Genomic DNA, 27867 nt, shown 5'->3' on the forward strand with positions numbered 1-27867 from the left:
TTATGATGTGCTTCAATCGAGAATTCTAAAATGGAGAAATCTCTATGCAGCTAAAAAGAATCTTTTAACCCAAAGGATTTTTTTAATCTGGTCCACATACACGTGATCAATGCAACAAATTTAGAAAAATAAATGAAAGGAAGATAGTGAGATTCAAATGCGTTTTCTACCTATATTAATGAATGCGCTTAATTAATATCTTCATACATATAATAGAACAGGCAATCGCAATTAGAGACATGATAAATTCTCCGTCTCCGCAAAGAAAAAAAAAGAAAAAATGGAATGGACCAAATTGAAACATCAAAGAATCCATAAGCTTTTTCTCTAATAATATTTATTGAAAGCAGTGTAATATTAAACCAAATAATATAGGTGCTGGATACATCACAGATCTTTTAAGGTGCCTTCTCTCTGTTTGTTGCGGTAAAAAAAAGATTAAAACTAATTAATCATAGACTGCTCAGTTATAATCAGTCTATAAAGATAACTTTATTTTCCGTAGCACTACAAGTCGTAGCGCGTAATCTTTCTGAGTGCTACCATTATTTAATATTTAAGACATGATTAATATACGATACATTTTTGATGACTTTGTTTCTCGAACAGTTTTCAAATTCGACGAACGAAAAACATATTTGTGTCGGACAAATGCGAATATGATAACGAGAACAAATGTTTAATATGCCTTTATAGGAGCACATATATAAAATATAATCTAAGATCTTGTGTAAATAATTGTAAAGAAAAAAAAAGAAAAAAGTATCGATGTGTCTTTCATCGTAGATTGATAAAATATTGAACGATTCTATATTGATTCGTTCGAAAATAATTTGAGAAACAAAGACCCGCATAGTGAAGTTATGTTCCAGAATACATGAAAAGAGGTAAATAATCCTAAAACTTGTTCTATTTTATAAATTAATTAAAAACGGAACAAGTGAATTCATTCATCTATATTGAAAATATAGTTATTCGTCGGCTTCCATATAATGATTTGCGTGAAAAAATAATGGACGGCTTTTTCATTTTTTAATTAAAACTCTTTATCAAATATAAATAATCGTTCCAAATTTCCTAATTAATAAATTATTTATATCACTTATACACATATTGTATATTATATAGATTATATATATATACACACACAAGTGTGTGTGTATGTGTGTGTGTATATGTGTGTGTGTACATATATCTATACTCAATATATATTGACACGTGTATATATAGTAACAAAAATATGTATCTTTTGAAATAAGTTCATAGTGATATGGATAAAGGTTTGTGTAGATTATAGTATGTATTTTATGATGGTATCGAGAAAAAAAAACAAAATAACAAAAAAAAAATAATATAACATACTTCCGATAGATGCCTAACAGATTTCACACTTCCAAGGTCGAACCAAATTTCGAAGATACTCTTCAGTTTTTATACAAAGTACATTACCGAACAGTAGATTGTTAATCGTCGTTAACGAAAATGTATATGTAGATATTATTATACATGAAATATATAATAATAGTAATAATAATATAATATTAATATTATTAATAATAATAAAAAATACACATTCGCGTAAAATGTACGTTTAAAGAGACCAGTTAAATTTTAAACTTGTATTCTGCGGAATTGAGTTGTGTACATTTTGTAAATAACAACTTCTATATTCTGAAGTATGAAAAAATAAAGAAAAAAGATAGTGGGTACTTGTAAAGAAATCAATGCAGGGGATGTAAACAATAGGTTATCGCTATGAGACACTAAATTGCTATTATTCTGATCATATATAACGATGTGATTATATATATATATATATCATGTTGAGATATCTCATGATATATATAAATCATGATATATATATATATATATATATATATATATATATATATATATATATATATCATGTTGAAATCACGTGAGAATCATAAAAGCACAGTTATGTGTGCATATACATATGTCACATATTATCGCACATGCATGTGTATACGCATATATATCATGCATATATAGTAGTATGTAGTTTTACATATTATATTCATCGTACGTGTAGAAGTCGCATTCCAACGTCTAAGTTTTTAAAGAAATAAATAAATTACTTTGGTCAGAGATGTGCTATTATTTCATAATAAGCTTAACGATTTCATTTTAACTCTTTTATTTTTATTCTTGATATATACATTAACAATTCTAATAATTTTTATTTTTATTCATTTCTGCATTCACTTTTTAAATGATTCATAGAATAATATGCTAGTTTTTCTGGTAAGTAATGCTAGTAACATACAATAACAAATCAACATATGACATACAAATAATATTATTATAAATAAATATATTTTAAATAATGTGAAAATGTAATAAAAACGATAACAATATGTTAATATAATACTTTACTATTATCTCATGAAATTATACGTATGATAAATCTGCTTCAAAGTTTCAGGCGATTTACATCTATTTTTGTTTTTGACTTATTTTCTTATCAGAGAGAAAGTACGTAAGTAAAGTATAGTATAATACTGCAGTGATTCAGAGAAGAAAGTTAGCAGGTATATATTATATATATGATTATTAAATTGATTATTAAATCAACATATTAAAAAAAATATATATATATTAAAGAAGATATATTAAAAAAAATTAAGTATAATATTTAAGATAATATTTATCACTTATATAACACATATAGAATGTTGGCCCTTGGAAGATTTTTTATCAAACAACGATTTATTAGAAATTATGCATCTGGAAAGAAACTATTAGAAATTGCAGAAGATCAAAATACAGGTATCTTGATAATTATAATTGTTTGTAAATTTGATATTTACATTTTTGCTAAATGAATTTATTTATTAAAACTTATATATACCAGGAATACATATAATATCTATGGCACGACCTCCAGTTAATAGCTTAAACCTGGAATTATTAGAAGAATTGAAAACATCTTTGATAGAAGCCCAGAAAAGCAATTGTAAAGGCATTATTTTGACTTCATCACTGCCAGCAGTTTTCTCAGCAGGTTTAGACATTATGGAACTTTATAAGCCAGATATTGAGAGATTGACTGCATATTGGCGTACTTTGCAAGATACATGGATGACTTTATATGGTTTAGAAATACCAATTGCTGCTGCAATTAATGTATTACATTATTGAATTAGCTTAATATATATTTTCTTTAATTATCGTTATAATATAAAATTTAATATTTATTTTTCACTTATTTTATATTATATATCATAAATATACTTTTACATAGGGTGCTAGTCCTGCCGGTGGATGTTTATTAGCTATTTCTTGTGAATACAGAGTTTTTGTTGATGGGAAACATACCATAGGATTCAATGAGACACAATTAGGTATTATAGCTCCACAGTGGTTTATAGATTTATTTGTTAATACCATTGGTTATAGACATGCCGAATTAGCTTTGTTGAGGTATATATTACAAATAATAAATATTACTATAAAAATCTTAATGTATATGTTTAATAGGTATCTGGTTTTTTACTTCTTAGGGGCACACTTTTTTATCCTAATGAAGCATTAAATATTGGACTTGTAGATGAATTGGCAAATGACAAAGCAGAAGCCATTAAAAAATGCCAAAAGTATATATCTTCTTATGACAGAATACTTAGTAAGTTCATTATTTTATTAAAATTTTAAACAAAAGTAAATAAACATATATTTTTAGAAAATATTTTATATAATATTTTTGCAGAACAAGCTAGAAATATAACAAAGTTAAAACTTCGTGAAAAGTTAATTTCCTGGCTACAAGAACATCGAGAGATTGAATTAAATAATATTAAACAATTTATTCAATTAGCAAATATTCAAAAAAGTCTTCATGCATACATTGAAACATTGAAACAAAAACAAAAACAAAAACAAAATTAAATATTTTTTATGTTACTATGCAACATTTATTATAATTCGGTAAAATAATATTTATATATTATATATAAATGATATTAAAACATGATATTATTAAGAATCTTTTATTATAAATATAAGTATTTATAATAAATATAAGTATTTTCTACTTGAACATACTGTTTGAATGAAATGGTCTTCTTATACTTCTCTTTATTACAATTAATCATTTTCTTTTTTTAGTCAAATTAGAAACATTATCAATTTCAAAATATGGTAGATGTAATAATATTAATGAATGAAATTGTTTACGTACATCTTGAAGAAAATGGGTAATTTCCAAAATTTTTTGACGGTGCCTGTTATTTTCCTTGCTAGAAATAAAAATTAACCCATCATTCTCTTCGATCTGTATTTAATGAATTGTTTATTTATACAAATTTTTAATACTTATACAACTCTTCACAGTACTCATTATGCCATATTTTTAATCTGCTTAACATACGATCTTCCCTAGCATCAATGACCTACAATAAATAAAGAATATTTTTTTCTATTATCATTTACATGAATATATTCAATGATTTACTTACACGCAAATGTAAATCGTGTGATGCTGCAAGATTATTACTTAATGTATCTTTGTCTCCACATAAATCTAACAAATGATTTGGAATTTTAGATTCATCTCCAAAACCACTGATATAATACAAAATAATACTATTTATATTATCATTATAGTCTGCTTCAGCATTTCGCATTTGTGAAAAATATTCTCGAGCAGTCTCCAAAAATTGCTCAATCATATTTGTCATATTTACTTTGAAGACTTCATTTATTTCCTTTTTTATAATAAAAAAAGTATCATAGTCATAGAATTATAGAAAAACAAGTTACAGAATTTAAAAAATTGCCCATTTTTTTAATTTTATTGTTATGTAATACATACTACTAATTGATCATGTATTACAACTTCTTTAGACATTAATTTTGACCATGTTTTGGATATCACATCATTGAAATGAATATACCAATTGTATACTACTTCTACATTATCATCCATTTCATCCATTTCATCATCAAGTATATTAAATAATAAATTTATTTGTGAGAATATTTTAATTTTTTCGTCCGATAATTCATCCACAATACTAAGGATAAAGATAAATATGAACTCAATATAAATTAAGTTAAAATAGTATTTATAATACAATAAAATTATACTTTACTCTTTTGAATCATTTTGTACTTTACTTTTGCCTTCATTAACAACATCATTAAATAATTTAATTTCATTATCTCGTTTAACTTGTTCCTTTAATCCTATTTCATAAAATTCATAACATATAGAAGAAATTTTTTTTCTATACTCCTCAAAAGCATTTTCTGTATCACTATTCACTACAGATAAATCTTTTCCTTCTAATAAATAAAAATATTTTAGCACAAAATTTAAAATAACTAATATTACAGTGTATTGTATTATACCTTTATCATCAAGAAACATATGCCAAAAAAAGTTATCATCATTTAAGTATTCTACATAAGATTTAGATAGTAAATCCTGTAAATTTTCAAATGCTTCCTGTTCTTCCAATTGCTTTTTCTTTTTTGCTTCTTCCTCTTCTATATTACTAATCATATGTCTAAATCAAAATATATAGAAAGTTATATATAATTGTCCTTTGCAATATATAACGTAATATAAGACATATTCACTGTTGTTTGATTATAGCAGATTGACGTTCTTCCTTAGTAATCATTTTATATTGATAATAGATTAATTGCGGTACAAATGCAATTAGGTATTCTTGATATCCATTTTTCTCCGTACATGGATTATTATTTATGTTAAAACTACATAGATATTTGAATTGTCTTAAATAAATGACCTGCAATTCGCTAATTATAATTTAAATTGGAAATTAAAGGAATTATTGGGAAAAGGCTACAAAATTTAGTATATAAAGCATATAATATATAGATTCTATACATGTTCCCAGTCTGTTATTTGGTTATTTCCAATACTAAAAATGTGCAACTTATGCAAATTATTTATGCCCTCGATTTTAGAGATGTGATTATTAAAAAGTAACAATATTTCTAATTCGATTAAATGGTTTAGATTCTCCATTGTTTTAATATGATTAAAAGATAGATTAAGTTCTTTCAAGTGAACAAGTGCATCCAAATTTTCAATTTTTTCTATAATGTTATTTGATAAATGTAATTTTATCAAATTTGGCATTACCCAAAGATGATCGATATTCAAAATATCTGTAGAAATATACATACGTATTATAAATAAAGTTATCAAATTTGTAATCCTTTTTTATAAACAATTACATACTAAAAAATTCAATTCGTATTTCCGTGATAACATCTAGTTTAATACCATCTTCAAGAAAATATTTTCCAGCATCACCTTTAGGACCTTGATCAATTAATAAATTGATAAGAAGTTCTTCATTTATTACACCAGGCTCTAAAATACTTTTCGAAGCGATCGAAATATCTTGAAACATCGTTCACAAAAAAATATATAATAATAAAAATAAATAATACTACTACATAAAAAAGTTAAAAAGGTGTTATTTTTTTAATTTTGTATACTATCAATACTTATTATTATATCGATTACGTTGCTATGCAACTGTAAATTGTATTATTACTTTTCCTCTATCTTTTTGTTATGTTTTTCTTGGACATAAACAAATAAGTTTAATAATGATCTATAAAACAATGTAATGTAAGAAAATTCTGAAAATATTGTTTAATTTAATAACTTATAAACATAGTTCTACTTTCAAAAAAGCGCGGTATATTGTTGCACTTCCCATAATGCATCTATTACGAAATTTGATTAGCAACATGCATTGTTATAATCTATCATTACATAACCGTTAGATTATTGGGAAAATAAGCGTATTTGGTGAAACTTTTAAACGATCTATTTATAAAATTGATTATTGCGGAAGCTTTAATTATTTTCAAATATAAGACATTTCATAGATGAAATTTTTATCCAATCAACGAAGGATAAAACCAAGCTATATTGAGAGCAGTTGAGAGAATCGTAGAAGGCCACTAGGATACTGAAGCCAATCATCGTACAAATCTCAAGACGCTCGAAAGAACTAACTGCTACATATCTAGTGTCGGTTGTCTTCCTACCTTTTGACATCTCTGTCTTATCATTGTGTAGGTCATATGATTCAGCCTTCTGCCATTCAACGGTGTATGTTCTTATTCGTAACGAATTACGAATATCGCCCTTATCGAAGATTTACACGCGCGCGATATATGTGCACTTGAATCAGGCTAATATAATTTATATTTAACACTGTTTCCAATCATCGACCAAGCATGTCATTTTTTGGAGTCAATGTAAATCCCTTTTCAACGCCAGTGGGCCAAAAAATTGGTAAGATAACTTCGATAATTTAGATTTAGACTGAAATTATGCGTATTATTGTTTAATCCTGCAAATTTCATCTACGTCGTCATTGATAATAATAATCCGTCAATAGTTACATCCATATGCAATTAGACGAGGATTTACTTTCTATTACTTTTCTAGATGAAATGTTATCATACGTCACGATGTTTTTTTCCTTTAAGCTTCGATATTTCTATAATGTTAAAGATTAGTAGAAATGTATTTGTATTAAGAGGATTATTTATTCATTTACTTTTGTATCTGAAATTGGATTATGTATTCCAGAGCAAGCTACAGATGGTGGTTTGCCTAGTGAAAATTGGGCACTCAATATAGAAATATGTGATATTATAAATGAAACAGAAGATGGACCTAGAGATGCTATTAAAGCAATTAAGCGCAGGCTTAATCAAGCCGCTGGCAAAAATTATACTATAGTAATGTATACTCTTACTGTTAGTATCAAATCCACTTATTTTTTATATAATGGCTTGTACAAGTATAATTATTATACAAGTATAATTGTACAAGTATTATATTCTAATGATATGTTATATAGGTATATAGAATAATATTATCTTATATTGATATATAGAAACACTCACACATAAATTTTTGGGTTGACTTTATTATAGAAATGTCTAATGTTTGATCTTTAATATTTTCTTATCCTAGTTATTATATGTAATATTTGTGATTTAGGTATTAGAAACCTGTGTGAAAAATTGTGGAAAACGTTTTCATGCTCTTGCTTGTTCGCGAGAATTTGTACAAGAATTGGTTAAGTTAATTGGACCGAAAAATGAACCACCAACTGCTGTGCAGGAAAAAATTTTGAATCTTGTTCAAACATGGGCAGATACATTCTGTCATCAACCACATACTCAAGGAGTTGTACAAGTCTATCAAGAATTAAAAGCAAAAGGCATACTATTTCCAATGACTGATTTGGATGCAATGGCACCTATCATTACCCCTCAAAGAGTAAGATATTTCATATGCAAATTATACTCTTATAAAGTGTATAAACTTATTTATTATATTTTATAGAGTGTACCTGAAATAGAACAAATCTCAGGAAATTTGCCTATAAATGATCAACATATTTCCAACTCTACAGTGATACAACAACAATCCCAATTACAATCATCTAGTCAGTTAACACAATTGAATGAGCAACAGTTAGCAAAATTACAAAGTGAACTGGATGTTGTGCAAGGCAATATGCGTGTTTTATCAGAAATGTTAACATATTTGACAGATCAAACTTCCACTCAACCACCAGATTCTGCTGATCTTGAATTATTGACAGTATGTTATATATCCATTGCAATATCACTTTATGTAGTAGTTTTGGTTAGCATATTAATTTTTAATTCATATACATTTACACAAACACATGTATATAAAATCTATAGGAATTGCATGCAACATGTAAAGCAATGCAAGAACGTGTGGTAGATTTAATTGGAAAACTGGCTAATGATGAGATGACAGCTGAATTATTGCGTATAAATGATGAATTAAATAACCTGTTCTTGCGTTATTCAAGATATACAAAAAATAAAGCTGTACCTGCAAGTACCATATTAGCTCAAACAATAGGTCAACCACCAAATATTGATTTGAGTGCAGAATCAATAAAAAAAGAGGCAGATTCACTTATAGATTTATCAGATGAAATTGATACTGTACAAAAGCAGGTGGCAGGAATGGGTAAGCTGAGATTTCATATAAAAAATAACACTTTTATTAAATCTTATTTGATTTTAGATATATCTGAATCTGATGATAATCTTAGGGTAGAAAAAAGAGAAAAGAAAGGAGGAGATAGTGATGAATTTGATATGTTTGCACAGTCTCGTAATGCAACATATGAGACAACAAAAAACAGGTGAAACTTTTTCTAACATTTTCATAACATATACACACACATATATTGGATATTATTATTTCATTCAAAATGTTATGTTATTATATAGCGGTAGCAAATATGAAGACAATATGGAACAGGTGAGCGGAGGAAGTCTAAGTTCAGCAATTCTCAATCGTAACAATCCTAAGTATTCCCATCAAACTGCTTCTACTACTGCTACTACTACTACTATTACTACTACTACTACTACTACTACTACTGCTGCTGCTGTTGCTGCTGCTGCTGCTGCTACTACTACTACTACTGTGCGTAATGCTCCTTATCCTTCTTAAGCTAAGTTACAGTACCATCTTTAATAGTAACACCATCGCAAAATTGAACAAGTTTACAGGAATTTACATGATGTAAATAATGCAACTGTAAAATCAAGTAACTATTTATATAACAGACTATATTAAAAAATAATTATAATTTTATACTTCGCTTGAAAAAACCTCCTGTAAACTTGAAATAACATCACTAGGTCCAATATTAGTCTTCCAACATAAAAATATAAAAATCTCTATTTACCTGAGAAAATGAAGGTACAGTATTATTGTAAATTGTTACTGCTTTGCATAGCTTTATATGTAATGTTATGTTCCATTATTCTTTCTTTTTTCTTTATATTTATTTATATATAATATTATTATGTATAAATATTTATTGTTTTGTTCAATGTTCGTCTTTGATTTAAATGCTTAGCTCAACCGGGAATCAGAATTCAATGAAATGGCAGCTTGGCTTAATCATACGGTGAGTGATGTGTTTTCATCTAATATTAAAATCTTTTAATCTTAATAAAGTGTTACAAAGGATTTGGAGCAGGTGAGAACAAGAATCTTTTAATATATAAATGTCGTCTCAATTCAATGTCATAGAATAACAACATGATCATTTTGCAGTAATATAAAATAGATATTGTGTCATATGGAATGTTACAGCCCGCTGTACAAGGTGACCAAGAATCTTTAACATCATCAGAGTTCGAACGTTTTTTAGCAGAGCGAGCAGCTGCTGCTGAAGCTCTCCCTACACTTTCAACTACAACAACTCCATCAAGTACTTCAAACTCTGGAAATCCAAACATACAACGTCAAATCAATAAAGATCAAGATAAATCTTTATTTGCTCTGTAAATGTTGCTGTCGAATCTCTTTTAAAGCAGGTGATAAAAGACAACACAGCTATATACTAATTAATGCCTCTACCTGCATCTGTTATATTAATGTTCATATTAATTTAATCAATTAAACGCAAAAAACAAATAAGAAATTAAGAAAGAGAGGCAAAAGCATTATGCATTAAATTTGCTTTTTTTTACGTACTTAACAAGTGTAGTACCACGCAGTATGTATTGGAATATTTTTGTTATAAGTTCTTACTTATAAAGGATAAGTAATGATAAAATAGAAATCTAAAGAAAATATATATTAATTGTGCGACTTCTTTAGTAGAATGATAAAAAGTATTAATTTTGTCTTATTTGTATATATAGAAAATCCTATATTTACAAAATTATATTAAATTTAAAAAGAAAAAAATATAAACAGCAATGCATATCCCTTGCACTACCTTATATCCATAAGAATGCAATTTTTTGTGAGGTTGCATTTATTTTTATTAATTACTGAAGCGTGGAACATTAAGTATCATATTTAATAGATCATCTGATGAATATTAATAAAAATATTTTTCTATGTTAAAGTAAATTACAAATGCTCTCCTATTTAAAATTTTGTATAGAATCATGAATTATAACTTGGTAATCATTATAGTTATTTTGTATATTATTATAATGGTTAATATTGTTATATTAGTAGTATTCTTTATGCCACTAATATCGATTAGTAACGTTTATTATTAAAATTATTCTAAAAATAGAACTTACGTATATTCTAAAAAAAGAATGTAACAAAATTCCCCTAATATGCAATATTATGTTACTATCATAACATAAGGACAACATGAATGGTAATTTTAGTTTTTAATATTTTTTCTTTTATTGCATGTTATATATTGTTAAATATGTGCACAATAATATTAATTTATATATCATTTTTACATTAATTTATAATAGTTTTTAATTGTTATTTGCACATGTAAACAAACGAAATGATAAAAAATTATTGCAAATATTTTCTTAATTTTTTTCTCATATACGTTCTACGTTTTATATACGCACCTTATATAAGTTAGTGGGTACTAAAATAATAGAATACTTTGAATAGAGAATTGTTACTGTTCCTAAATAAAATGCATCTCTTTATAATCTATCCTCGCTATTAAAAAAGAAAGGAAAGGGCCTATTATTAAGTTATTTGTGGAAAAATAGTTTATATAATTATTAGAATTCATATATTAACATTACAATGTAAAGTATGTACATGAATTTTTATATGAAGAAGCACTTTTAAACTCGTTTATTTCGTATTATTATTAAAAAATATTAACGATAGGTTAATGCAATAAATCAAAAATATCTTTCCTTAATCGTGTATGGCTTTTATTCATAGCATTTATTATTCATTAATTATCGTTATATATTAACTTGAACATTTACGTAACGTAACAATTTACGTAAAATAACGTTTACGTTAATAACAATTATTAACAATGAAATAAATAAATATCGATAGATGAAAGTTATCATGTTATTGATATATAAGTACGCAATTCGATTATATGCAAGTAGTAATATGTCAATACTACTATGTACTTATATACAAAATATAAGAAGAATCTTAATAATATAACGTACAGAAATACATATTCAGTCGTATGATAAGAGAAAACAAGAGAGAATCCTCATTATAATAAGTTAATGGTTATACATGCATAATTATTTGGTAACTCTCTTCAATTATCTTATTATAAATATATCTTAAAAGATATACATCAAAAGAATATAAGTTGCAAAAGCAAATAAAACGAATAGTTAAATTTGCAGTTAATCTTATTCAAGTATTCGTTTAGTTTGAACAGGTTATATTCATATATGTTTGTTGTGCATTATCTATGGATATTTACTTGTACTAATGGCATCAGTTACGTCAGTTTGACGTGACGTCATTTTTACGTCTAAATTTATTTGTCATCCTTTTGTTTTTAGATATATGCATACTTAATTGTAAAAATTTATATTTTATTAATTTCTGCAAGAAAAGAAATTTAAATCAAGAAATCAAGTGTGTTGACATAATGAATCACGGAGATATTGTCGATTTTATATCGCTTGGTAATTAAGTAATATTTTAATACTATTGTCATAGAATTTCGTGGAAATAATTGTGCATATACAAAACGTTGATTTTTATCTTTATATTTTTGATGCTTATATGCATGCAATACAAATCTCTTTCTTACTCATTTACTATCAATGTCAATAAATTACAATTATTTAATATTGGGTTGGCAACTAAGTGATTACGGATTTTGTCGTTTCCTTATTATTTGAAATCCGGCAATCACTTAGTTGCCAACCCAATACTTGCTAATTATCCAGTATATGGTAAAGTTAATGTAAGTCTGCAAGTTATTTGTTTACACATAATTTAATTGTTTCAAATCAAAGCATAAAAAAAAAGAAAAGGTAATTTATTATACTTTGTAAGATTAAAAGAATAAACTAATTATAAATTATTTTAGTTTGAAGATGTTAAAACGGTTTCCCTTTTCTATAATCTTTCTCTTCGAACCACACCTTGTTAATAAGACAATAATGCTATTTGTGTAAAATAATTCCAAAAAATATAATAGGAAGTCCTTTAAAAAGAGTTTTTTTTTAAAACAATTTTCTGTTATATATTGATTTTTTAAAAGTGAAATTGTGCAATTTAAAATAAAATATTACCTATTTTATTTATTGTTACATATATTTATTTCATATGATTATATCACATTTTAATGACATTGACAAATACATAGTTGAAATATATATATATTAATATTTTATGAAAATTTATCCTATGATCTCAATTTTTCTATTACATAAATTATCATATAACCAGAATTTGACATTATTTAATTTATTGGGAATTTGTGAACTTTTGTTGAAGAAAAAGGGAAGAAGAACATGATAGAGATGATAAAGTAACTGTTATTATTTGACAAATTTTTGCATTAAAAAATCAGCATGATACAAGTGCATGATAATGTACATTATCCATAATAAAATTCTAAAATTTTAATAATACTAAAATATTAAATGTACATTTCTTTTTTATTTAAAAAAATTTCATATGCATATATATTTATTGACTACGGATTCCAATAAAAACAGGAATTCTTTTACCATCTACTTTATCTAAGAAATCTTATTTTGCATTATCAATATATATACAAATAGTTATAAATAAAAAATTAATAATAAATTTTTGCATTTATAAAATATTTCTCTCACAAATGCAGATACGTCTATTTTAGCGATAACAAATTCAGATTTTATGGATACTTTTTCCTTTTCTTCTATTATGTATGTACAAATTTATTTCAGTGTTACATATACATATGTATATTATTTCAATTGTTGATCATATCATTATTAAAAAGAAATCTTTTAGATAAAGATCTTTCTAAACACATAATTACTGTACCATTCTATTATAATATAATAAAAGAATTTAATAAATTAAAACTTACATGCAAAATAAATAAATTATATATTTTTATCTATACTTTAAGATAGAAAAGTTAAAAGTTAAAATCAGTTTAAAAGATTGGAACTAAAAAATTATCTTGTATTATATGTTTTATTTTATAGATTCAGATATTCAAGAGTTAATAAAACAAAGTGCAATTGTACGAGAATACTCATATGCACCTTATAGCAAGTTTAAAGTGGGTTCTGCAATACTTTGCACTGATGGAACAATTTTTAAAGGCTGTAATGTGGAAAATTTATCGTATCCTGTTGGAATATGTGCAGAAAGAACAGCTATTGCAAAAGCAATATCAGAAGGGAAAAGAAAGTTTAAAATATTAGCAGTAGTAGCAGATCAAGAAAATGGTGGATTTACCACACCTTGTGGCTTGTGTCGACAAACTATTGTTGAGTTTGGTAATATAACTATTTATTGTGCAAGATCTGATATGAAAGATGTATTGCGGACTACAATAAATGATTTACTTCCCTTTGCCTTTAGTCCAGATGTGAAAAATTAAATATTTTGTTATCTTATAACATAATTCTGTGACAATTAAGATAAAAATAAGAACATAAAAATGAGGTCCTATAATAACTAATAAAATTATATACATAGATATTACTTAAAATGCTTATTTATACATTAACTTGAATAGCCTGAATATATTTTCACATACAAAACTAATGCAGTGCAAATTTTTCTTATAGAAATAGTTGATGTTTACTTATACACAAACAGTTTATACTGCATTTACTGTAATATTTTTCTTTTTTAAATAGTTTTGTTTATACTTATAGAAAAAAAATTAATGATATAATTAACTCTCAAAGAAATATTTATAATTTGATCTAGTTTTGATTACACATTAAATTAAAGTAAATATTACATCTATTTTGTTATCATTTGCATTGCACGTGCAGAAAAAGCACTGGGGCTACAATAGTCACTTCAGATTTTATTATTGTAATATATAATTTACCAAAATGGACACCTGAAAACAAAATAATATATATATTTTTCAATTTTATATTGCCTATACAAAATAATGTTTATTATATGAAGTTATTTAATATTAATTGTGGGTGATGTAACTATTTTATAAGCTTATAAACTATACTACAATTTATATTATATTATATATATAAAATACACATACACATGTGTGTGTGTGTGTGTGTGTGTGGGTGTGCGCGCGCGCATTATGTAAGATAAAAAATTATTTTTACTTTTTACATATTTAAGTGATATTTAATAAAAAGAATACTTACCATCCAATGTAACACTGGCAAAGATTTTCATTATTGGTAGCCTGCTGAATCAGTAAATCCACTTGATCTTGAACAGTCAGTGATTCTTCATGTGAAAAATCACGTCCTGTCAATTTGTCTCTCACTCTTGTTATAATAGCTAAAGCCTTTTTGTTTAATGCTTCTGGTTGATTATTATCACCTATAAAAAATATATTTATATATTGGTAATCAATAAATTAATTAAGTATTCATGAAAAATTCAAATAAAAAACTTTACATGCTAATAATTATATTAAGCTGAAAGCTTAATCAAATTAATTTTGTAATTACAGCAAAAATTATAATTACCTCCGTTTTCAACACTACATGGTACACCCTTCTTTGGTAAAGTAGCTGTAAGAGAATCTAGAACGTCTCCATGTTCCTGGCTACTACTAGAACTCATTCCTTGTGCATCAGATCTCTTGCCCTTTAATGCTGTATTATCCATTAATCTCCAATTTAGAAGGGGATCATAAACAAAAGCTTCTAATACAGCCATTAAACTATCTTTGTTACGATGTAGTACAGACATTACTGATTCACAAGTTCTTCTGTATGTGCCTTCAATGCCCGTGACCTCCATAGCATTTATTAACATTCGTGTCAAGCGAAATGGTATCTTTTCAGGGAATTTTTCACGAGTCATTGCAACTTCAAAACAATCTCCAAAATCAATATGAAGAATCTTGCCACTTAAGCGATCCAACATTAAATTAGATGGATGTCGATCTCCAAGACCAAGTATGTAACCAACCATAGACATAACAGCAAGAGAACGCGTATAATTTGTTCTACGATCGAACCACACTTCGCTTGATGGTGACTTCAACCATAAAAGACGTGATAAGTCATCACCATGAGTATGTTCTAGAGCATGTTCAAAAACTTCAACCTTTTGCATAAGCATAAGATGTTCATAGTCTGGTGCCATCTATAAAAAACATATATTTTTGTAAATACAAACTATAAGATATAAATATGTATTACATTTAATTGATACTGTAATTTTACATACTCTTAGCATTATCCTATGTTCTATATTTAGTAATATTTTCTTTTTTTCTCTGTAATCCCTTATCAAAGTATGCAATGTATCACAGTGTGGTACCCAACCAATAAGACCACTATTTGTTGATAATGGAATTACTGCATACCTCTAACAAAGTATGTCAAAACAGATAAATAGTATACATAATTTAATATATTTAGTATACATTTTGTTTAATAGTATACCTGAATAGTAAGATTTCTTCTAAAAGTATCTGGATCATGTAATAAAAGTGTATTTACTAAACCAAACAACTGCATTACACGCTCATCTTGTCTAAGATCTTCATGTCCTTTTAATAGAAACATATAATCTTTACCATTACTACCTAAAAGAGTTTTAAACATGACACATCAGTATAATTATTTAAAAAAAATATCTTGCCTTATGTATGTTGATATATACATATTATATGAAAAAATAATAGTATAAATAAAAATACTTCACCTTTAATACATAACTTTCTTGGTCGTTGTTTGCTTGTTATTACTTGCATTGAACTATGAATACTTGCTATCCTGACTATAGGCTGACCTGGACTATAACTCCCAGGCACAGCTAATTCTAAATCTCTACAAAGAAGCAATTTTGGGCTTACATATTGAAGTTCTAAACTAGTCAACTGTGGTAATTGTCTTGATATTCTTCTAAATACATGATAATACACATCCCATGCTTGGTTTAAATCTTTCACGTTTCTTGAAGCTTTATATCTATGGCACCACTCTTGTGCTTCCATTAAATCTTTTCCATAAGCTTGATTAAAGGATGTTTCTTTCAGAGTTTGTGGACCTCTTTCTAACATTGCATGTAATGGTTCCAATGTATCAAGCATCCCCTTGACATTTTTTTCTCCGAAATATAATCTGCTGGCTTCTTCTAATCCTTCATGCCATAATTCATGCCATAAAATTGCAACTCTAATTAATTCATCACTTGCCATCATAGCTTGTTGAACCAAAGTAGGACTGTGTTCACACATACTTTTTAGAATTTTATTTGCTGCTGTTTTTCTAGCATGACTTGCACTTTTTGAGGCAACTGTTAATGGATACACTAATGCTTGTGGATGTGTTTTTCCAATATCAATAAGAAGATGATGAATACATCGTCCAACTAAAGTTCTAGGTGTATCTATTCTTGCAATGAGTTGTGGTATTACTTGTAACCATGTATTAATTTCTATTAATCTGATACCTACCACAATAGCTTCATATACTTCAGGCCATTGACCATAATCAAACCACAATGTAAGTAACCGAAGTGTATCTTGTAAAGAGTTACCATGTGAAAGATTAATTGATCTAAAAAATCCTTCTACAGCCGGAACAGTGAACTGTGATATATACTGTGGGCTAGAAAGATTATTACGTGTTCCATTGCTAGGTGCATTCTCGATATTAGAATCACCTTGCTGATGTTTATAAAACAATACAGTTTCAAAATTAGTATAAGCAAAAGCATGCCATGCTTTATACCATGTTGGATCATGTTTTGTTGCAGCAGCATAATAAGATAATACTGCAGGTATAGAAGTTTCATTTATACCCTGTAAAGCTTCTAACCATTCTCCCAGTTTTAAATAACACCGTGCAAGCAATCTTTTTCTTGCATCCTGTATTTTTTCATTCTCTTGATTTATTACGGACACTATTGCAGGTTGTAAAGAATTTTGCACGAATCTTTGCAGATGATTATATGCTTCTTCTCGTTTGTTTGCTACCCACATGTTTTTACAATAAGCAAATGTTACTTGTGGATGTGTTGTTGGTAAAGGCTGATCCGGTGTTAATGAAGGATCTACAGCCAATAACATTACTAATGTTTTATGACACAACATTAAACTACCACTTTTTCTACAAAGGCTAGCATATTTAAGCCATGTATACATATCTTCTTGTGGAGAAACTACTAAAGTATGTACTTGTATTATTTTTTGCCAATCCTCGACAATTTTTTGCCCACCTTGAAGTCTTTCCCACCACATAGATTTAATAGTAGATCTCCTTTCTGGAACAAGTTTATATTGTATTACCTCTTCTAATTCTGCTAATTTTTGAACTTCCACCATAGCATTATAAGCTCTTTGATAACTTTCACCAGCCATAGCCGTTAATTCTGTATCTAATAAATCTCTAGCACTATCAATAAGTTGATGAGCAATATCATATTGTTCATCATGTATTGCTAATACTGCTCTGTAAAAAGCCCCATCTTGAGTATCTTTCGGTATTAGTGAGATATATTTTTCCATACTTTCCCATTGACCCAGACCCCATGCAGCTGCTGCTGCCATTCTCGCCATTCTTTGTTTTATTTCATCATTCTGTATTAACCATTGTTTTGTAGCTTCATCATGTAATTGTCCCCATTCTCCAAGTGCTTCCAAACAACGCATTTCACCTAAAGTAGATTCCACATCTGCAGGGTCACTTTCTAAACGTTCTTTATATAAATGAAGTGCTTTATCCCAATTATGAAGTTTTTCATACCAACGTATTTGAACTTTGAGATCTTGCTGATTGTACTGATTCATAACATATTCAAGTAAACCTTCTGCAGCCTCCTTTTGTTGGAGTTTATTATTAATTGAAATTAAAGATTCAAATACATTACTATTTCTACTTTTATGAAATTCATCTTCTTTATAATGTAATGCTTTGGCATAAGCACGACAATGCATGGCTCTTTCTCCTAAGATTTTATTATCTAATGGTAGTGGTCCTTTGTCACAATGTTCCATAAATTCAGCTAAATTTAAAATTGTCTGAGTTATTTCAGGAAGATCTGGTACCATTAATGCTTGCTGCAGTGTTTGAATTAATTCTGTTCTATATGTGTCATTAAGTTCGGTCCAACAAGAAACAAATGCAGCATTAAATAAGTCACGTGGTAACTGTGAATAAGTTTGTGCAAGAGCCCAACATGATCTTAATGCTGGAGATGGAGATTCTTTAAGCAAACCAATAGAAAGACTTCTTAACCATTCAAGCCAGTCATCTTTAGATACCCTGCGAGTTGCTGTCCAAGCTTTTTGTAAATTTGAAGCTGATACATGCAATCGCTTTATAGTTGCTGTATCTGATGATGTTAAAGATAAATCACGATTCTTATTTCTTGAATGTCGATGTCTCATTAACAAGAAATCTTCACTGTCTGCAACAGTTGATTCTGTAAGAATTTTATCAACTAAGACATCATAGTGAGGATTACTAATTCTATGCTTTGTCATGACCTTTTGAACTAATGAAATAAAAATTTGATATTTTTTTCCCAATTGTATCAAAAGTGCACAGAGTGTATCCATTGCTGTGTTTCTTAATTCTGGACATTGATCCAATGTTCGTACTAATGGATGAACGATTCTTGATGCAAAATCAGTGAAATCCAATGTATCAGCTAAATGGTCTACTGTTTCCAATGCAACTTTATTCACTGCTATAGGACAGTCAGTTGCATGAAATAACTTCACAATTGGTGGAAGAACTAAATGAAGATAATTATCAAGATTATTCCCAAATTTTTGTAATGCAAGTAACAGCTTTACTGTTACTGCACGGTCTTTACTAGTATCGTGTGTTAATACTCTTAATATGTGTGGCATTAACTGCGGTAAATAAATTTTGAACTCTGCACCTAAAGCTATTGCAATGTGTTCAACTAAAAGAATAAGTGTACTTTGTAGAGGGCTATTTACAATCCAAAATTCTTTAATTAAATTAAATATATCATCAAGATAATTTCGAATGTGCTGTTTCACAATAGCGATAAGAATAGCCAGTTGTTGAAATAAATATTCTCGAAAATTTACATCTGCTGTACGTACGACATTCAAGAAACTTGGCATTACTTGAGAGATGTATGGAACACATTTAATACCAAGACTTTTAAATATAAAAGTCACAGCTTGTACTACCATTGTATGATGTTGAGATAGCGTAGGATCACGGATGATACGCATAAGAGTAGCAATGGCTATTGCAGGATAATATTCTTCCAAGGTAGATGATGACATATTTACCAACATTTCACTCGTTGTCAAATCTTGTGTATTTTCTATTTCACTTTTAGTATCAGCCATTGATGTAAGTGTATCTAATTGTGAATCTATTTGGCCAAGATTCATTTTGTGTTTATATGGATCTAAAGCTCCTAATAATCCAAGAACTCTAATAGTTTCTCTTCTGATAGCTGGTTGTTGTTCTGTTTTCAAAAAATTAATAAGTACATCTAATAGAGATGGATATTGCATGTATGGTTTTACTGCATGTCCTGTACTTCCAACTAATTGCCCAAGAACCCATAAAGCAACACCTCTTTTCTCTGGTGAACTAGCATCTACTAACATTTCAAGTAATATTGATAATAATTCAGGCATCCATTGTTGCATTTCAGCACCATTAACTTCTGCTAAATCTCCTATAGCACGGAGTATGGCTAATATTACTCCAGGATTTGATTCCGCTTCTTTTAATTTTGGAACAAGAACTTTTAAAATTGGTTCCATATATGGTCGAATAAGTTGTGGTGCACTGACTACTAGTTCATCTAACATGCGGGCAGCTTGTTCTTTATTACGACCCATTCCAGAATGTTCCAATTCAGTAAGGAATTGTATAAGTGTTTTACGAAGGGATGGCATCACATAAGCAGGATTCATATTACTGAGTCGTCCTATAGTTCTGATTGCTTGTTCTCTTATATCAAACATCTCATCATTCATAGCAATAAATAATGCAGATAAATTTTCTGCCTGTGCTAAATGAATATCAAATGAGTCATTTAACGAGGCTAAAACTGATTTTCGTACATCAGAATCTGTATCTGTAATTCCTACGACTAATAATTTTCCAAGAACTGTAGAGACAGTGTTAGTTACTGTAGGTCCTGGTTGATTTAGTGCCAACCTTAATAATCGAGAACATGTTTTTACAGCCTCTAGTCGAACTTCTGGCTGTTCTGATGTTAAAAAATGATCAGCACATCTTCTCACAAATTGTAATAAAGGATTACCATCAAAATTGAATGTGCCAAGTGTTTTTAATGCAAGAACTGTAGAAGGAACATCTACTTCTGTTGATGGCATGGATACAGGGCTAGCTACAGTCCAGGGTGCTCCAGGATGTCTTAATGGCTTCTGCATTAGAACTTGAGATAGCATTCGTAAAAGACCTTGTGATATATCTGGTTTTAAAGATGGTACACTGTGTGCCAACTCTCTAAGAGAAGTTGTTAGAATAGGACTTAATCCAGTTGCTAACATTGGTTCTAAAAGATCCCTCACATCAGATGCTATAGTACGCTTTACAGCATGACCTAAAAGAGTGATACATATAAATACTGCAGGTTCCAAAGATGTACCACGTTTTTTATTAGGTGTTTCTTTTGATGGTAATAAACATTTTATAACTTCCATAATTTTTGAAAGATATGGTTTTATAGAATCTTCAACTGCAACAGCTATAAAACCAATAGTCATAAATGCTGCATATCTATCTTTTTCACGAGCTCTTAAGGTCATTAAAAGATAGGCCATAGATTCTTTTAAATGGTCCTCTGTAAATTTTTGCTTATTGAATGCTGCTAATCTTGGTAATAACATCATTAATGCATGTTGAATATGTGGATTTCTTGATATTCTTTGATTCATTACATCTGTATAAATATCGTCCAACCTCTCCTGCATTAAACATCGACAAACTGCTGACTCATGTATTGGATATAATGCATGTTGAGGCCCACAAGAATTTTGAGATGTTCCTGCCCATTTAGATACTATTGTTGTTTTTAATCTAGGCATTAATGATTGTATGTCATTTTCATTTTGTTGTGCAGAACAATTTAACCTTTCCATTAAAGCTTCATAATTTCTTTCCCACTGTACATTACTACATCTTAGTAATTCATTTAATACTAATAACGAACCATGTACTCTATCATCTCTGTTGACACCTCTTTCTCTTGCATATACTTCTTCAAATCCTGCCATTACTTCATCATAACACTGTTTGTACCATTGTGATTTATGCATTTGTTTTGCTGTTTCCCTTTGAGCAGTAACAACAAGTGCTGCTCTTAAAGCTTCAACAGCACCTTCTCGTATCACAGGTTTTGGATCACGTATTGCATTAAATATAAGATCAAAAAAAGGAGTAACTTGTTGAAAAAAATATGTTGGCATTGACACGGCAAGTTCTCTTAGTACAAGTACAGCTGCATGACGTTTCCCTTCATGCCTATCTCCTCCAAGCCATTCGAAGGCACGTTTTACTTCAAATTCTACATACTCTGCTGTATATGTTCCAGAAACTAATGCTAGTTTGCCAACAGTTTTTGCAGCTAATTCCATAACTCCAACATCATTAGATGGTAAGAGATTCCGCAGATAATTTGCAAATCTTATAGTGCGTGTATTTATATTACCAACATCAGCTCCAATAAGACAAATTATAGCTAATATGCCACCTTTTTTTTCATTCATATCAGAACTAGATACCATTTCAAATATATGATGATTGAATTCATCCATAAATGCTGTAATCTCTTCTTGAGAAACCTCACGTAGTTCTGTTTTAACATAAAAACATAAATCCTTTGCTGCTTTAGTACGTGTTTCTTCATGTCTTGACTTAAGTCGTTGAACATATTGTTGTACAAGTGTATTTGTCATGTTTGCAATTATTAATACATCATCAAACTTTTATTTTCTCGAATATATTTGTGTGAGACAAGTTTTTAAAATATTGCTATATTAGTTCTGCATGAAAAAGAAAGATACTTTAAGGTTATGTTAAAACATTTTGTTTCCATGCGAGTGCTTTCAGAGGCGCTTCGTAAAATCAATAAATCATGGTGGCTGAACTTAAGCTCCAGTTACTTGAAAACATAACCTTGACTTTTGTATAATAATATTTATTCATACCATAATACGTTTAGGTTATATATAAATTTCAGAATTTCTAAAAAAAAGAAAAAATGAAGAAAAGAAATTATTGAAGATATTTTTTACATGAATTTTAAAGGTTTCAGTTTATTCTTTAAATTAATTATATATTTCTCTTAAAGGAATGAATGAAATAAAATACAAATTAAGTAAATTATAAATTGAATTAATTTATATATGTTATATATATATATATATATATATATATATATATATATATATAACATATATATATAACATATATATATATATATATATAACATATATATATATAACATATATATATATATTATTTAATTTATAAAATATAGATATTAGAAAAATAAAAAAAAAAATGTAAGGATTAACATAATCAGATCTATTTTTTACTTTATTATATTATCAAAGTAATTAATTTTTAAGTTTATTTAAATGAATATAATTTTTTTTATTTAAATATGTACAATATGCATATATTGTGCAAAAAAACGTTATATTACTTATATAGGAATTTTTAAATCTTTTGCAACTATTATCAAAATTTGATCTACACTTAAACACCAATTTACAATATTTTTAGATATTCTGCACCAATTTTCACCATGGTGTGGTTCTGCAGCAATGCATCTTTTTTTAACTTCTTCTTGTTGTTCTTCGGTTCCATTTAGAAGTTCAAATTTATAAAAATAAGCCCATGCATCTCCTAAATCTGGATCTATTTTAACAGTTCTATTAAACCAGTCTCTACACTTAGAAATTTTGTGTTCGCACCAAAATAATCTATAACAAATAACACATATTTAAAATAATTAGAAATATTAATTATTAAAATTTATAGGTACACAATAAATTCTTACTTTGATACTGCAAGAAGAACATGTGGATCATGTTCACATTTTTTAAGAGCATCAACACTTTTTGTTTTTCGTTGTGGCCGTGGTTCCATAAAGATTGCTTCTGCCCAAAGTAATCCTGATGTAGGACATTCTTGTAATGCTTTTGCCATTAAAGTATGTGCCATATCACGTACACCACCAGATTTTAATTCATTTCTAATGGCTTCAAGCCATAATTCTGCATTTTTGGGATTACGTAGTCGTGCTTTTTCTAAAACTGATCTAGCTTTTGTTACTTGATTTTTTCTGTGTTCCAATTGTGCTAATAAACGCCACAAAGGAATTGAATTAGGACATTTTTTGATCTAAAAATATTGAAAAGTAAATATAAATTTCTAATAGAAAATAAAAAATACAACAGAGTATAAAAATATAGTTACAGCTTGATTATAAGTTTCTAATGCTTTGTCCAGATCTCCTTGTTGTTCTTCAATTTGTCCTTTCATTAACCATAATTTAGGAAAATCTTCAAATGCTTCAAGGGCTTCCTTTAAAAGATGTAAAGCTGCCTCAAGATTATTAAGAGCCCATTCTAACTTAGCACTCTTCATCATTACTCTTGGCGTAGGAGCAGATGCTCTAGCTTTTGCAAGTAAACGTCGTGCTCTTTCATATTCTGCATTTTCTGATTCCAATTTTACAGCTGCTAACCAAATTTCTTCAGAATTTGGATTTGCTTGAAAAGCTAGAGATAAAATGCCTCTTGCTGCAGGTACATCTCCCTATAATACACATCAGAAAAAATATAGATTATGAGCAATATAATAGAAAATAAAAATACAAAATATAATTTGTACAAAAGATATAATTATAAATACTTACAGCCAACCATTTAGATTTAGCTCCCATAAGCCAGAGTACTTCACTTTTAGGACAATGTGCAACTGCTCTTTGTAACAAGGATTCTAAAGATTCACGTGTACCGTATGTTTTTTCGAAATAAGCTGCTCGTAACCAAATAGATTTCTTACTAGGGAATGTTGTTAATGCATATGCATATACTGCTCTTGCACATTCTAATGCTCCTTGTTGCGCACACTAGAATATATATAAAATTGTATTTATATTTATTTTATATACGAAAAATTAATAGACATAATATAACAATTACAATAACTTACAGTTTCTGCATCTTCCATCCAAGTATGTTTCCTATCTTCCTCTTCAACACCAAAGCCAATAATGGCTTTAACAATAACTTGACAGCAGTGTACTGCTCCAGCTTTTTCTGCTTCCATAGCTTCTTTAAACCAATGTTCTCTATTAATTTCAACTCCATTTGCACTTAAAGAAGATATAGCTCGATCAATAATTTTTTCTACCATGTGTTTATTTCCGTTGGCTTCTTCTAACTTAGCAGCTGTAGTCCAAATTTGTCTATCAGTTGGGATATTTTCTCTAGCCTTATTAAGAACTTTTCTTGCGTTATCATAGGTTTCTAATCTGGCTAAAGCAAGCCACAAATCAACACTAGTTGGGCAACATTCTACAGCTCGACTAAGAAGAATACGAGCATCTTCTGGTTCTTCTAATTCAACTGCTGCTTTCCATAATCTTACAGAATTCGGAATATGTTCGAGAGCTTTTCGATAAACTCTTCTTTTTGCCTTTGCTTCAGTTTCTAAGTCAGCAGCTTTTATCCATATTCTGACAGATGTTGGAATATGTCGTACTGATTGAGCGATTACTGCTTTTGCAGTATCAGGTGGTTGTAATCTTGCAGCTTCTAACCATAAATCTTCAGATGTTGGATTCACTTCACAGCCTTTCATTATTAAATTTCGTGCTGCTTGAACTTTTCCTGTTACTTCTTCTAATCGAGCAGATGCAATCCAAGCAGAAGGATGGTTAGGATTGGTTTCTCGTAATGATTTCAATAATAATCTTGCTTTTTTTATATCACTAAGAAATAAATAAAAATATAAATTAATCAATGCAACTTTCTATTATCCAAATTAAATAAATAAAATTCACTCACTTAATATCTCCACCATATGTTGGAATCATACTCTGTAAATCAGTAAGATATCCTTTTGGATCGACAACAGTTTGTCCTTCTACAGAATCAGAAACTTGATTTAATTTTACATTCATAAGGGTATTTCTTGCTTGTCCAATTTTCCTTAAATCTAAGTCTCCAGTTGGTGTTAACATTCCAGGTGTAGCTACGCCGGGCATCATAGATGCTAAACCACTTGATGGATCAATGCTGGTAGAAGTTTCGCCACCTAAATTTCTTGCTAATACTGAGTCTGGTAATGGTGTGAATTTTTCTGCTCTAGGATTTCTTTGTTTTCTGTTTCTAGCATCTCCAACCTCAGGAACATTTTTCCATTCATCCTCAGTAACATTAACTAATTCTCTTTTTAAATCTGAAAACTGTTGTTGGATTTTAGGACGTTCTTGACGATACCGTTCCAATTCTTCTCTTAAACGTTTTTCTCTATATTCTTTACGTTTTTCATCCATTCGTTTATCAATTGCTTCATAAATTGCATCAGCTTCTTCATCATCTTTATCATAGGGATCCTAAAAGTATTTTTAAATATTGACAATAATGTGAATAACATTTTGAATATTCTGCTAATATTGCTAATAAATATACTAACTTTACTAAAAAGAGAACCTCCATAACCAGAGAATTCATCATAATTAGAATCATTTAAGTCTTCTTCGTCTTCTTCTTCCTCTTCTTTTTTCTTTGTACGTTTTGTAGGAGGAGCATGCCTATCATCTCTATATACATTAAAGATAATAAATAATTAATTTAAAAGCATATATTAAATGAACAAAGATATCAATACTATAAGAATATTTGAAAGGCTATTACGTTATACTGTTGCAGTCATTATATTAATTAGAAACAAATGACACAATAATACCTACAAAACATTATAATGAATGGATAAAATAAATTATCATATAGTTTACAAATTAGTCTTGTTCCATTCTAATCTTGACTTTCAGATTGTTCGACATTTATTTATACTACTCCTCTATTCATATAGAGCAATACTTACGATACATCATTAGCATCTCGTGCTGGACCGATATCAGATCGTGTTGTAAATCCAGTGGCTCTAAAATAAATTAAATTTTAATGAATTTCTAAAAAAAATTAATTTTTGTTTAGTTTTGATGTATATATATAAACAGTGTAATAAATTGTATCGTTTAAATTACCCTCTTCCGACACCAGCTACATATCCGAGTGGAGCAGGTACACCAAGAAAATGTTTCTTGTTTCTCGTTGACAAAGATACAGATGGAACTGCCATTTTAATTTCATTCCATTTTCAACTTAAAAAGGAACTATTAACAATAATTTTTCAATTATTAACAGACTAACAACAAAACTGAAAAACCACACGAAGTTTATTATCAGATCGACTCTATACAAAGCAGAAATTACGAACACGCATGAACTTAAAGATATATAGAAAGGATGTAGAATTTTATATTACGATCATGAGGATGTTATACATATGAAATAAAGGAATGAGATAGTTATCCACAAATCACATATGAACATACAAAATAAATAACGATAGAATTAAAAATGATAAATAATAGCTATGTATATTTTATTATCGTAAACAATTTCCATAATTATTTTTATGAATTTTAATAATCTAAAATATAAGGATAAGGAATATTCATTTGCGATTGAAGCGCCACATATATCGGTCAAATTCTTTTATAGTCGTTTTGAATTAGAATTTTAAACGAAACAACTATTTTTTTAATTTTTAGTTAGAAATATGAAAAACAGTCTTATGATGTAGTCTTTCTTATATTTAATATTTTTTTAATATTTTTTGGTT

At 28.3% G+C, this 27867-nt stretch overlaps 6 protein-coding genes across 15 annotated transcripts; 3 read left to right on the forward strand and 3 right to left on the reverse strand.

The window, feature by feature from the left end:
- Nucleotides 1–1953: 1953 nt before the first annotated feature.
- LOC124952699 (enoyl-CoA delta isomerase 1, mitochondrial-like) lies at nt 1954–5123 on the forward strand. Of its 3 annotated transcripts, none has more exons than XM_047502975.1 (7): nt 1954–2265; nt 2441–2552; nt 2693–2790; nt 2876–3147; nt 3266–3444; nt 3525–3646; nt 3731–5123. In XM_047502975.1, the coding sequence occupies exons 3-7, from the start codon at nt 2694–2696 to the stop codon at nt 3907–3909; spliced, it is 849 nt and encodes a 282-aa protein (XP_047358931.1). In that variant the 5' UTR covers nt 1954–2265; nt 2441–2552; nt 2693; the 3' UTR covers nt 3910–5123. The 3 variants fall into 3 exon arrangements, with proteins under 3 accessions (XP_047358931.1, XP_047358933.1, XP_047358932.1); XM_047502977.1 differs by having other exon boundaries at nt 2490–2552; XM_047502976.1 differs by having other exon boundaries at nt 1969–2103; nt 2447–2552.
- LOC124952697 (dynein regulatory complex subunit 3-like) lies at nt 2832–7447 on the reverse strand. Of its 4 annotated transcripts, XM_047502966.1 has the most exons (10): nt 6512–7443; nt 6236–6411; nt 5879–6162; nt 5605–5777; nt 5374–5531; nt 5115–5307; nt 4835–5036; nt 4479–4727; nt 4336–4412; nt 2832–4259 (listed from the first exon to the last, which is right to left on the reverse strand). In XM_047502966.1, exons 2-10 carry the CDS (start codon nt 6408–6410, stop codon nt 4112–4114), a joined length of 1659 nt encoding a protein of 552 aa, XP_047358922.1. In that variant the 5' UTR covers nt 6411; nt 6512–7443; the 3' UTR covers nt 2832–4111. The 4 variants fall into 4 exon arrangements, with proteins under 4 accessions (XP_047358922.1, XP_047358925.1, XP_047358924.1 ...); XM_047502969.1 differs by having other exon boundaries at nt 5115–5208; nt 6236–7447; XM_047502968.1 differs by having other exon boundaries at nt 4342–4412; nt 6236–7444.
- Nucleotides 6783–10507, forward strand: LOC124952698 (TOM1-like protein 2). 5 transcript variants are annotated; one of them, XM_047502973.1, is made up of 9 exons: nt 6784–7309; nt 7610–7779; nt 8027–8308; nt 8375–8635; nt 8743–9040; nt 9098–9218; nt 9307–9337; nt 9945–9995; nt 10184–10507. In XM_047502973.1, exons 1-9 carry the CDS (start codon nt 7252–7254, stop codon nt 10376–10378), a joined length of 1467 nt encoding a protein of 488 aa, XP_047358929.1. In that variant the 5' UTR covers nt 6784–7251; the 3' UTR covers nt 10379–10507. The 5 variants fall into 5 exon arrangements, with proteins under 5 accessions (XP_047358930.1, XP_047358929.1, XP_047358928.1 ...); XM_047502972.1 differs by having other exon boundaries at nt 9307–9505; nt 9945–10067; nt 10184–10340; XM_047502970.1 differs by having other exon boundaries at nt 6785–7309; nt 9307–9505.
- Nucleotides 10508–11810: 1303 nt separating this feature from the next.
- Nucleotides 11811–16476, forward strand: LOC124952701 (cytidine deaminase-like). Its single transcript, XM_047502978.1, has 2 exons — nt 11811–12477; nt 14002–16476. The coding sequence occupies exons 1-2, from the start codon at nt 12441–12443 to the stop codon at nt 14400–14402; spliced, it is 438 nt and encodes a 145-aa protein (XP_047358934.1). The 5' UTR covers nt 11811–12440; the 3' UTR covers nt 14403–16476.
- LOC124952695 (serine/threonine-protein kinase mTOR) lies at nt 14574–23080 on the reverse strand. Its single transcript, XM_047502963.1, has 6 exons — nt 16673–23080; nt 16411–16553; nt 16193–16333; nt 15484–16108; nt 15154–15334; nt 14574–14876 (listed from the first exon to the last, which is right to left on the reverse strand). The coding sequence occupies exons 1-6, from the start codon at nt 22893–22895 to the stop codon at nt 14861–14863; spliced, it is 7329 nt and encodes a 2442-aa protein (XP_047358919.1). The 5' UTR covers nt 22896–23080; the 3' UTR covers nt 14574–14860.
- A 541-nt stretch (nt 23081–23621) lies between these two features.
- Nucleotides 23622–27482, reverse strand: LOC124952696 (pre-mRNA-processing factor 6). The gene is made up of 9 exons (XM_047502964.1): nt 27227–27482; nt 27064–27123; nt 26653–26779; nt 26022–26572; nt 25165–25945; nt 24866–25081; nt 24424–24765; nt 24005–24348; nt 23622–23927 (listed from the first exon to the last, which is right to left on the reverse strand). Exons 1-9 carry the CDS (start codon nt 27319–27321, stop codon nt 23648–23650), a joined length of 2796 nt encoding a protein of 931 aa, XP_047358920.1. The 5' UTR covers nt 27322–27482; the 3' UTR covers nt 23622–23647.
- Nucleotides 27483–27867: the final 385 nt, after the last annotated feature.

Source organism: Vespa velutina, chromosome 10, assembly GCF_912470025.1.
Source record: "Vespa velutina chromosome 10, iVesVel2.1, whole genome shotgun sequence".
NCBI classification, from domain to species: Eukaryota; Metazoa; Arthropoda; class Insecta; order Hymenoptera; family Vespidae; genus Vespa; species Vespa velutina.

What these genes read in the sequence shown, in the direction of transcription:
- LOC124952697 (XM_047502966.1), bottom strand. Translation starts at nt 6,410, where the DNA reads ATGTTTCAAGATATTTCGATCGCTTCGAAAAGTATTTTAGAGCCTGGT. An exon ending in AAATAACAGACTGGGAACAT is followed by an intron (nt 5,778 to 5,878) that starts GTATAGAATCTA and finishes AGCGAATTGCAG; the next exon opens with GTCATTTATTTAAGACAATT. An exon ending in TATGTTTCTTGATGATAAAG is followed by an intron (nt 5,308 to 5,373) that starts GTATAATACAAT and finishes TTTATTTATTAG; the next exon opens with AAGGAAAAGATTTATCTGTA.
- LOC124952699 (XM_047502975.1), top strand. Translation starts at nt 2,694, where the DNA reads ATGTTGGCCCTTGGAAGATTTTTTATCAAACAACGATTTATTAGAAAT. An exon ending in TGCAGAAGATCAAAATACAG is followed by an intron (nt 2,791 to 2,875) that starts GTATCTTGATAA and finishes TATATATACCAG; the next exon opens with GAATACATATAATATCTATG. An exon ending in GCCGAATTAGCTTTGTTGAG is followed by an intron (nt 3,445 to 3,524) that starts GTATATATTACA and finishes TTTACTTCTTAG; the next exon opens with GGGCACACTTTTTTATCCTA.
- LOC124952696 (XM_047502964.1), bottom strand. Translation starts at nt 27,321, where the DNA reads ATGGCAGTTCCATCTGTATCTTTGTCAACGAGAAACAAGAAACATTTT. An exon ending in ACATATGGTGGAGATATTAA is followed by an intron (nt 25,946 to 26,021) that starts GTGAGTGAATTT and finishes TTTATTTCTTAG; the next exon opens with TGATATAAAAAAAGCAAGAT. An exon ending in TAGAAACTTATAATCAAGCT is followed by an intron (nt 24,349 to 24,423) that starts GTAACTATATTT and finishes CAATATTTTTAG; the next exon opens with ATCAAAAAATGTCCTAATTC.
- LOC124952698 (XM_047502970.1), top strand. Translation starts at nt 7,252, where the DNA reads ATGTCATTTTTTGGAGTCAATGTAAATCCCTTTTCAACGCCAGTGGGC. An exon ending in GCCAGTGGGCCAAAAAATTG is followed by an intron (nt 7,310 to 7,609) that starts GTAAGATAACTT and finishes TATGTATTCCAG; the next exon opens with AGCAAGCTACAGATGGTGGT. An exon ending in CTGATCTTGAATTATTGACA is followed by an intron (nt 8,636 to 8,742) that starts GTATGTTATATA and finishes TAAAATCTATAG; the next exon opens with GAATTGCATGCAACATGTAA.
- LOC124952695 (XM_047502963.1), bottom strand. Translation starts at nt 22,895, where the DNA reads ATGACAAATACACTTGTACAACAATATGTTCAACGACTTAAGTCAAGA. An exon ending in AAGAAAGTTATGTATTAAAG is followed by an intron (nt 16,554 to 16,672) that starts GTGAAGTATTTT and finishes AAACTCTTTTAG; the next exon opens with GTAGTAATGGTAAAGATTAT. An exon ending in ATGTAGTGTTGAAAACGGAG is followed by an intron (nt 15,335 to 15,483) that starts GTAATTATAATT and finishes TATTTTTTATAG; the next exon opens with GTGATAATAATCAACCAGAA.
- LOC124952701 (XM_047502978.1), top strand. Translation starts at nt 12,441, where the DNA reads ATGAATCACGGAGATATTGTCGATTTTATATCGCTTG. An exon ending in TGTCGATTTTATATCGCTTG is followed by an intron (nt 12,478 to 14,001) that starts GTAATTAAGTAA and finishes TTTATTTTATAG; the next exon opens with ATTCAGATATTCAAGAGTTA.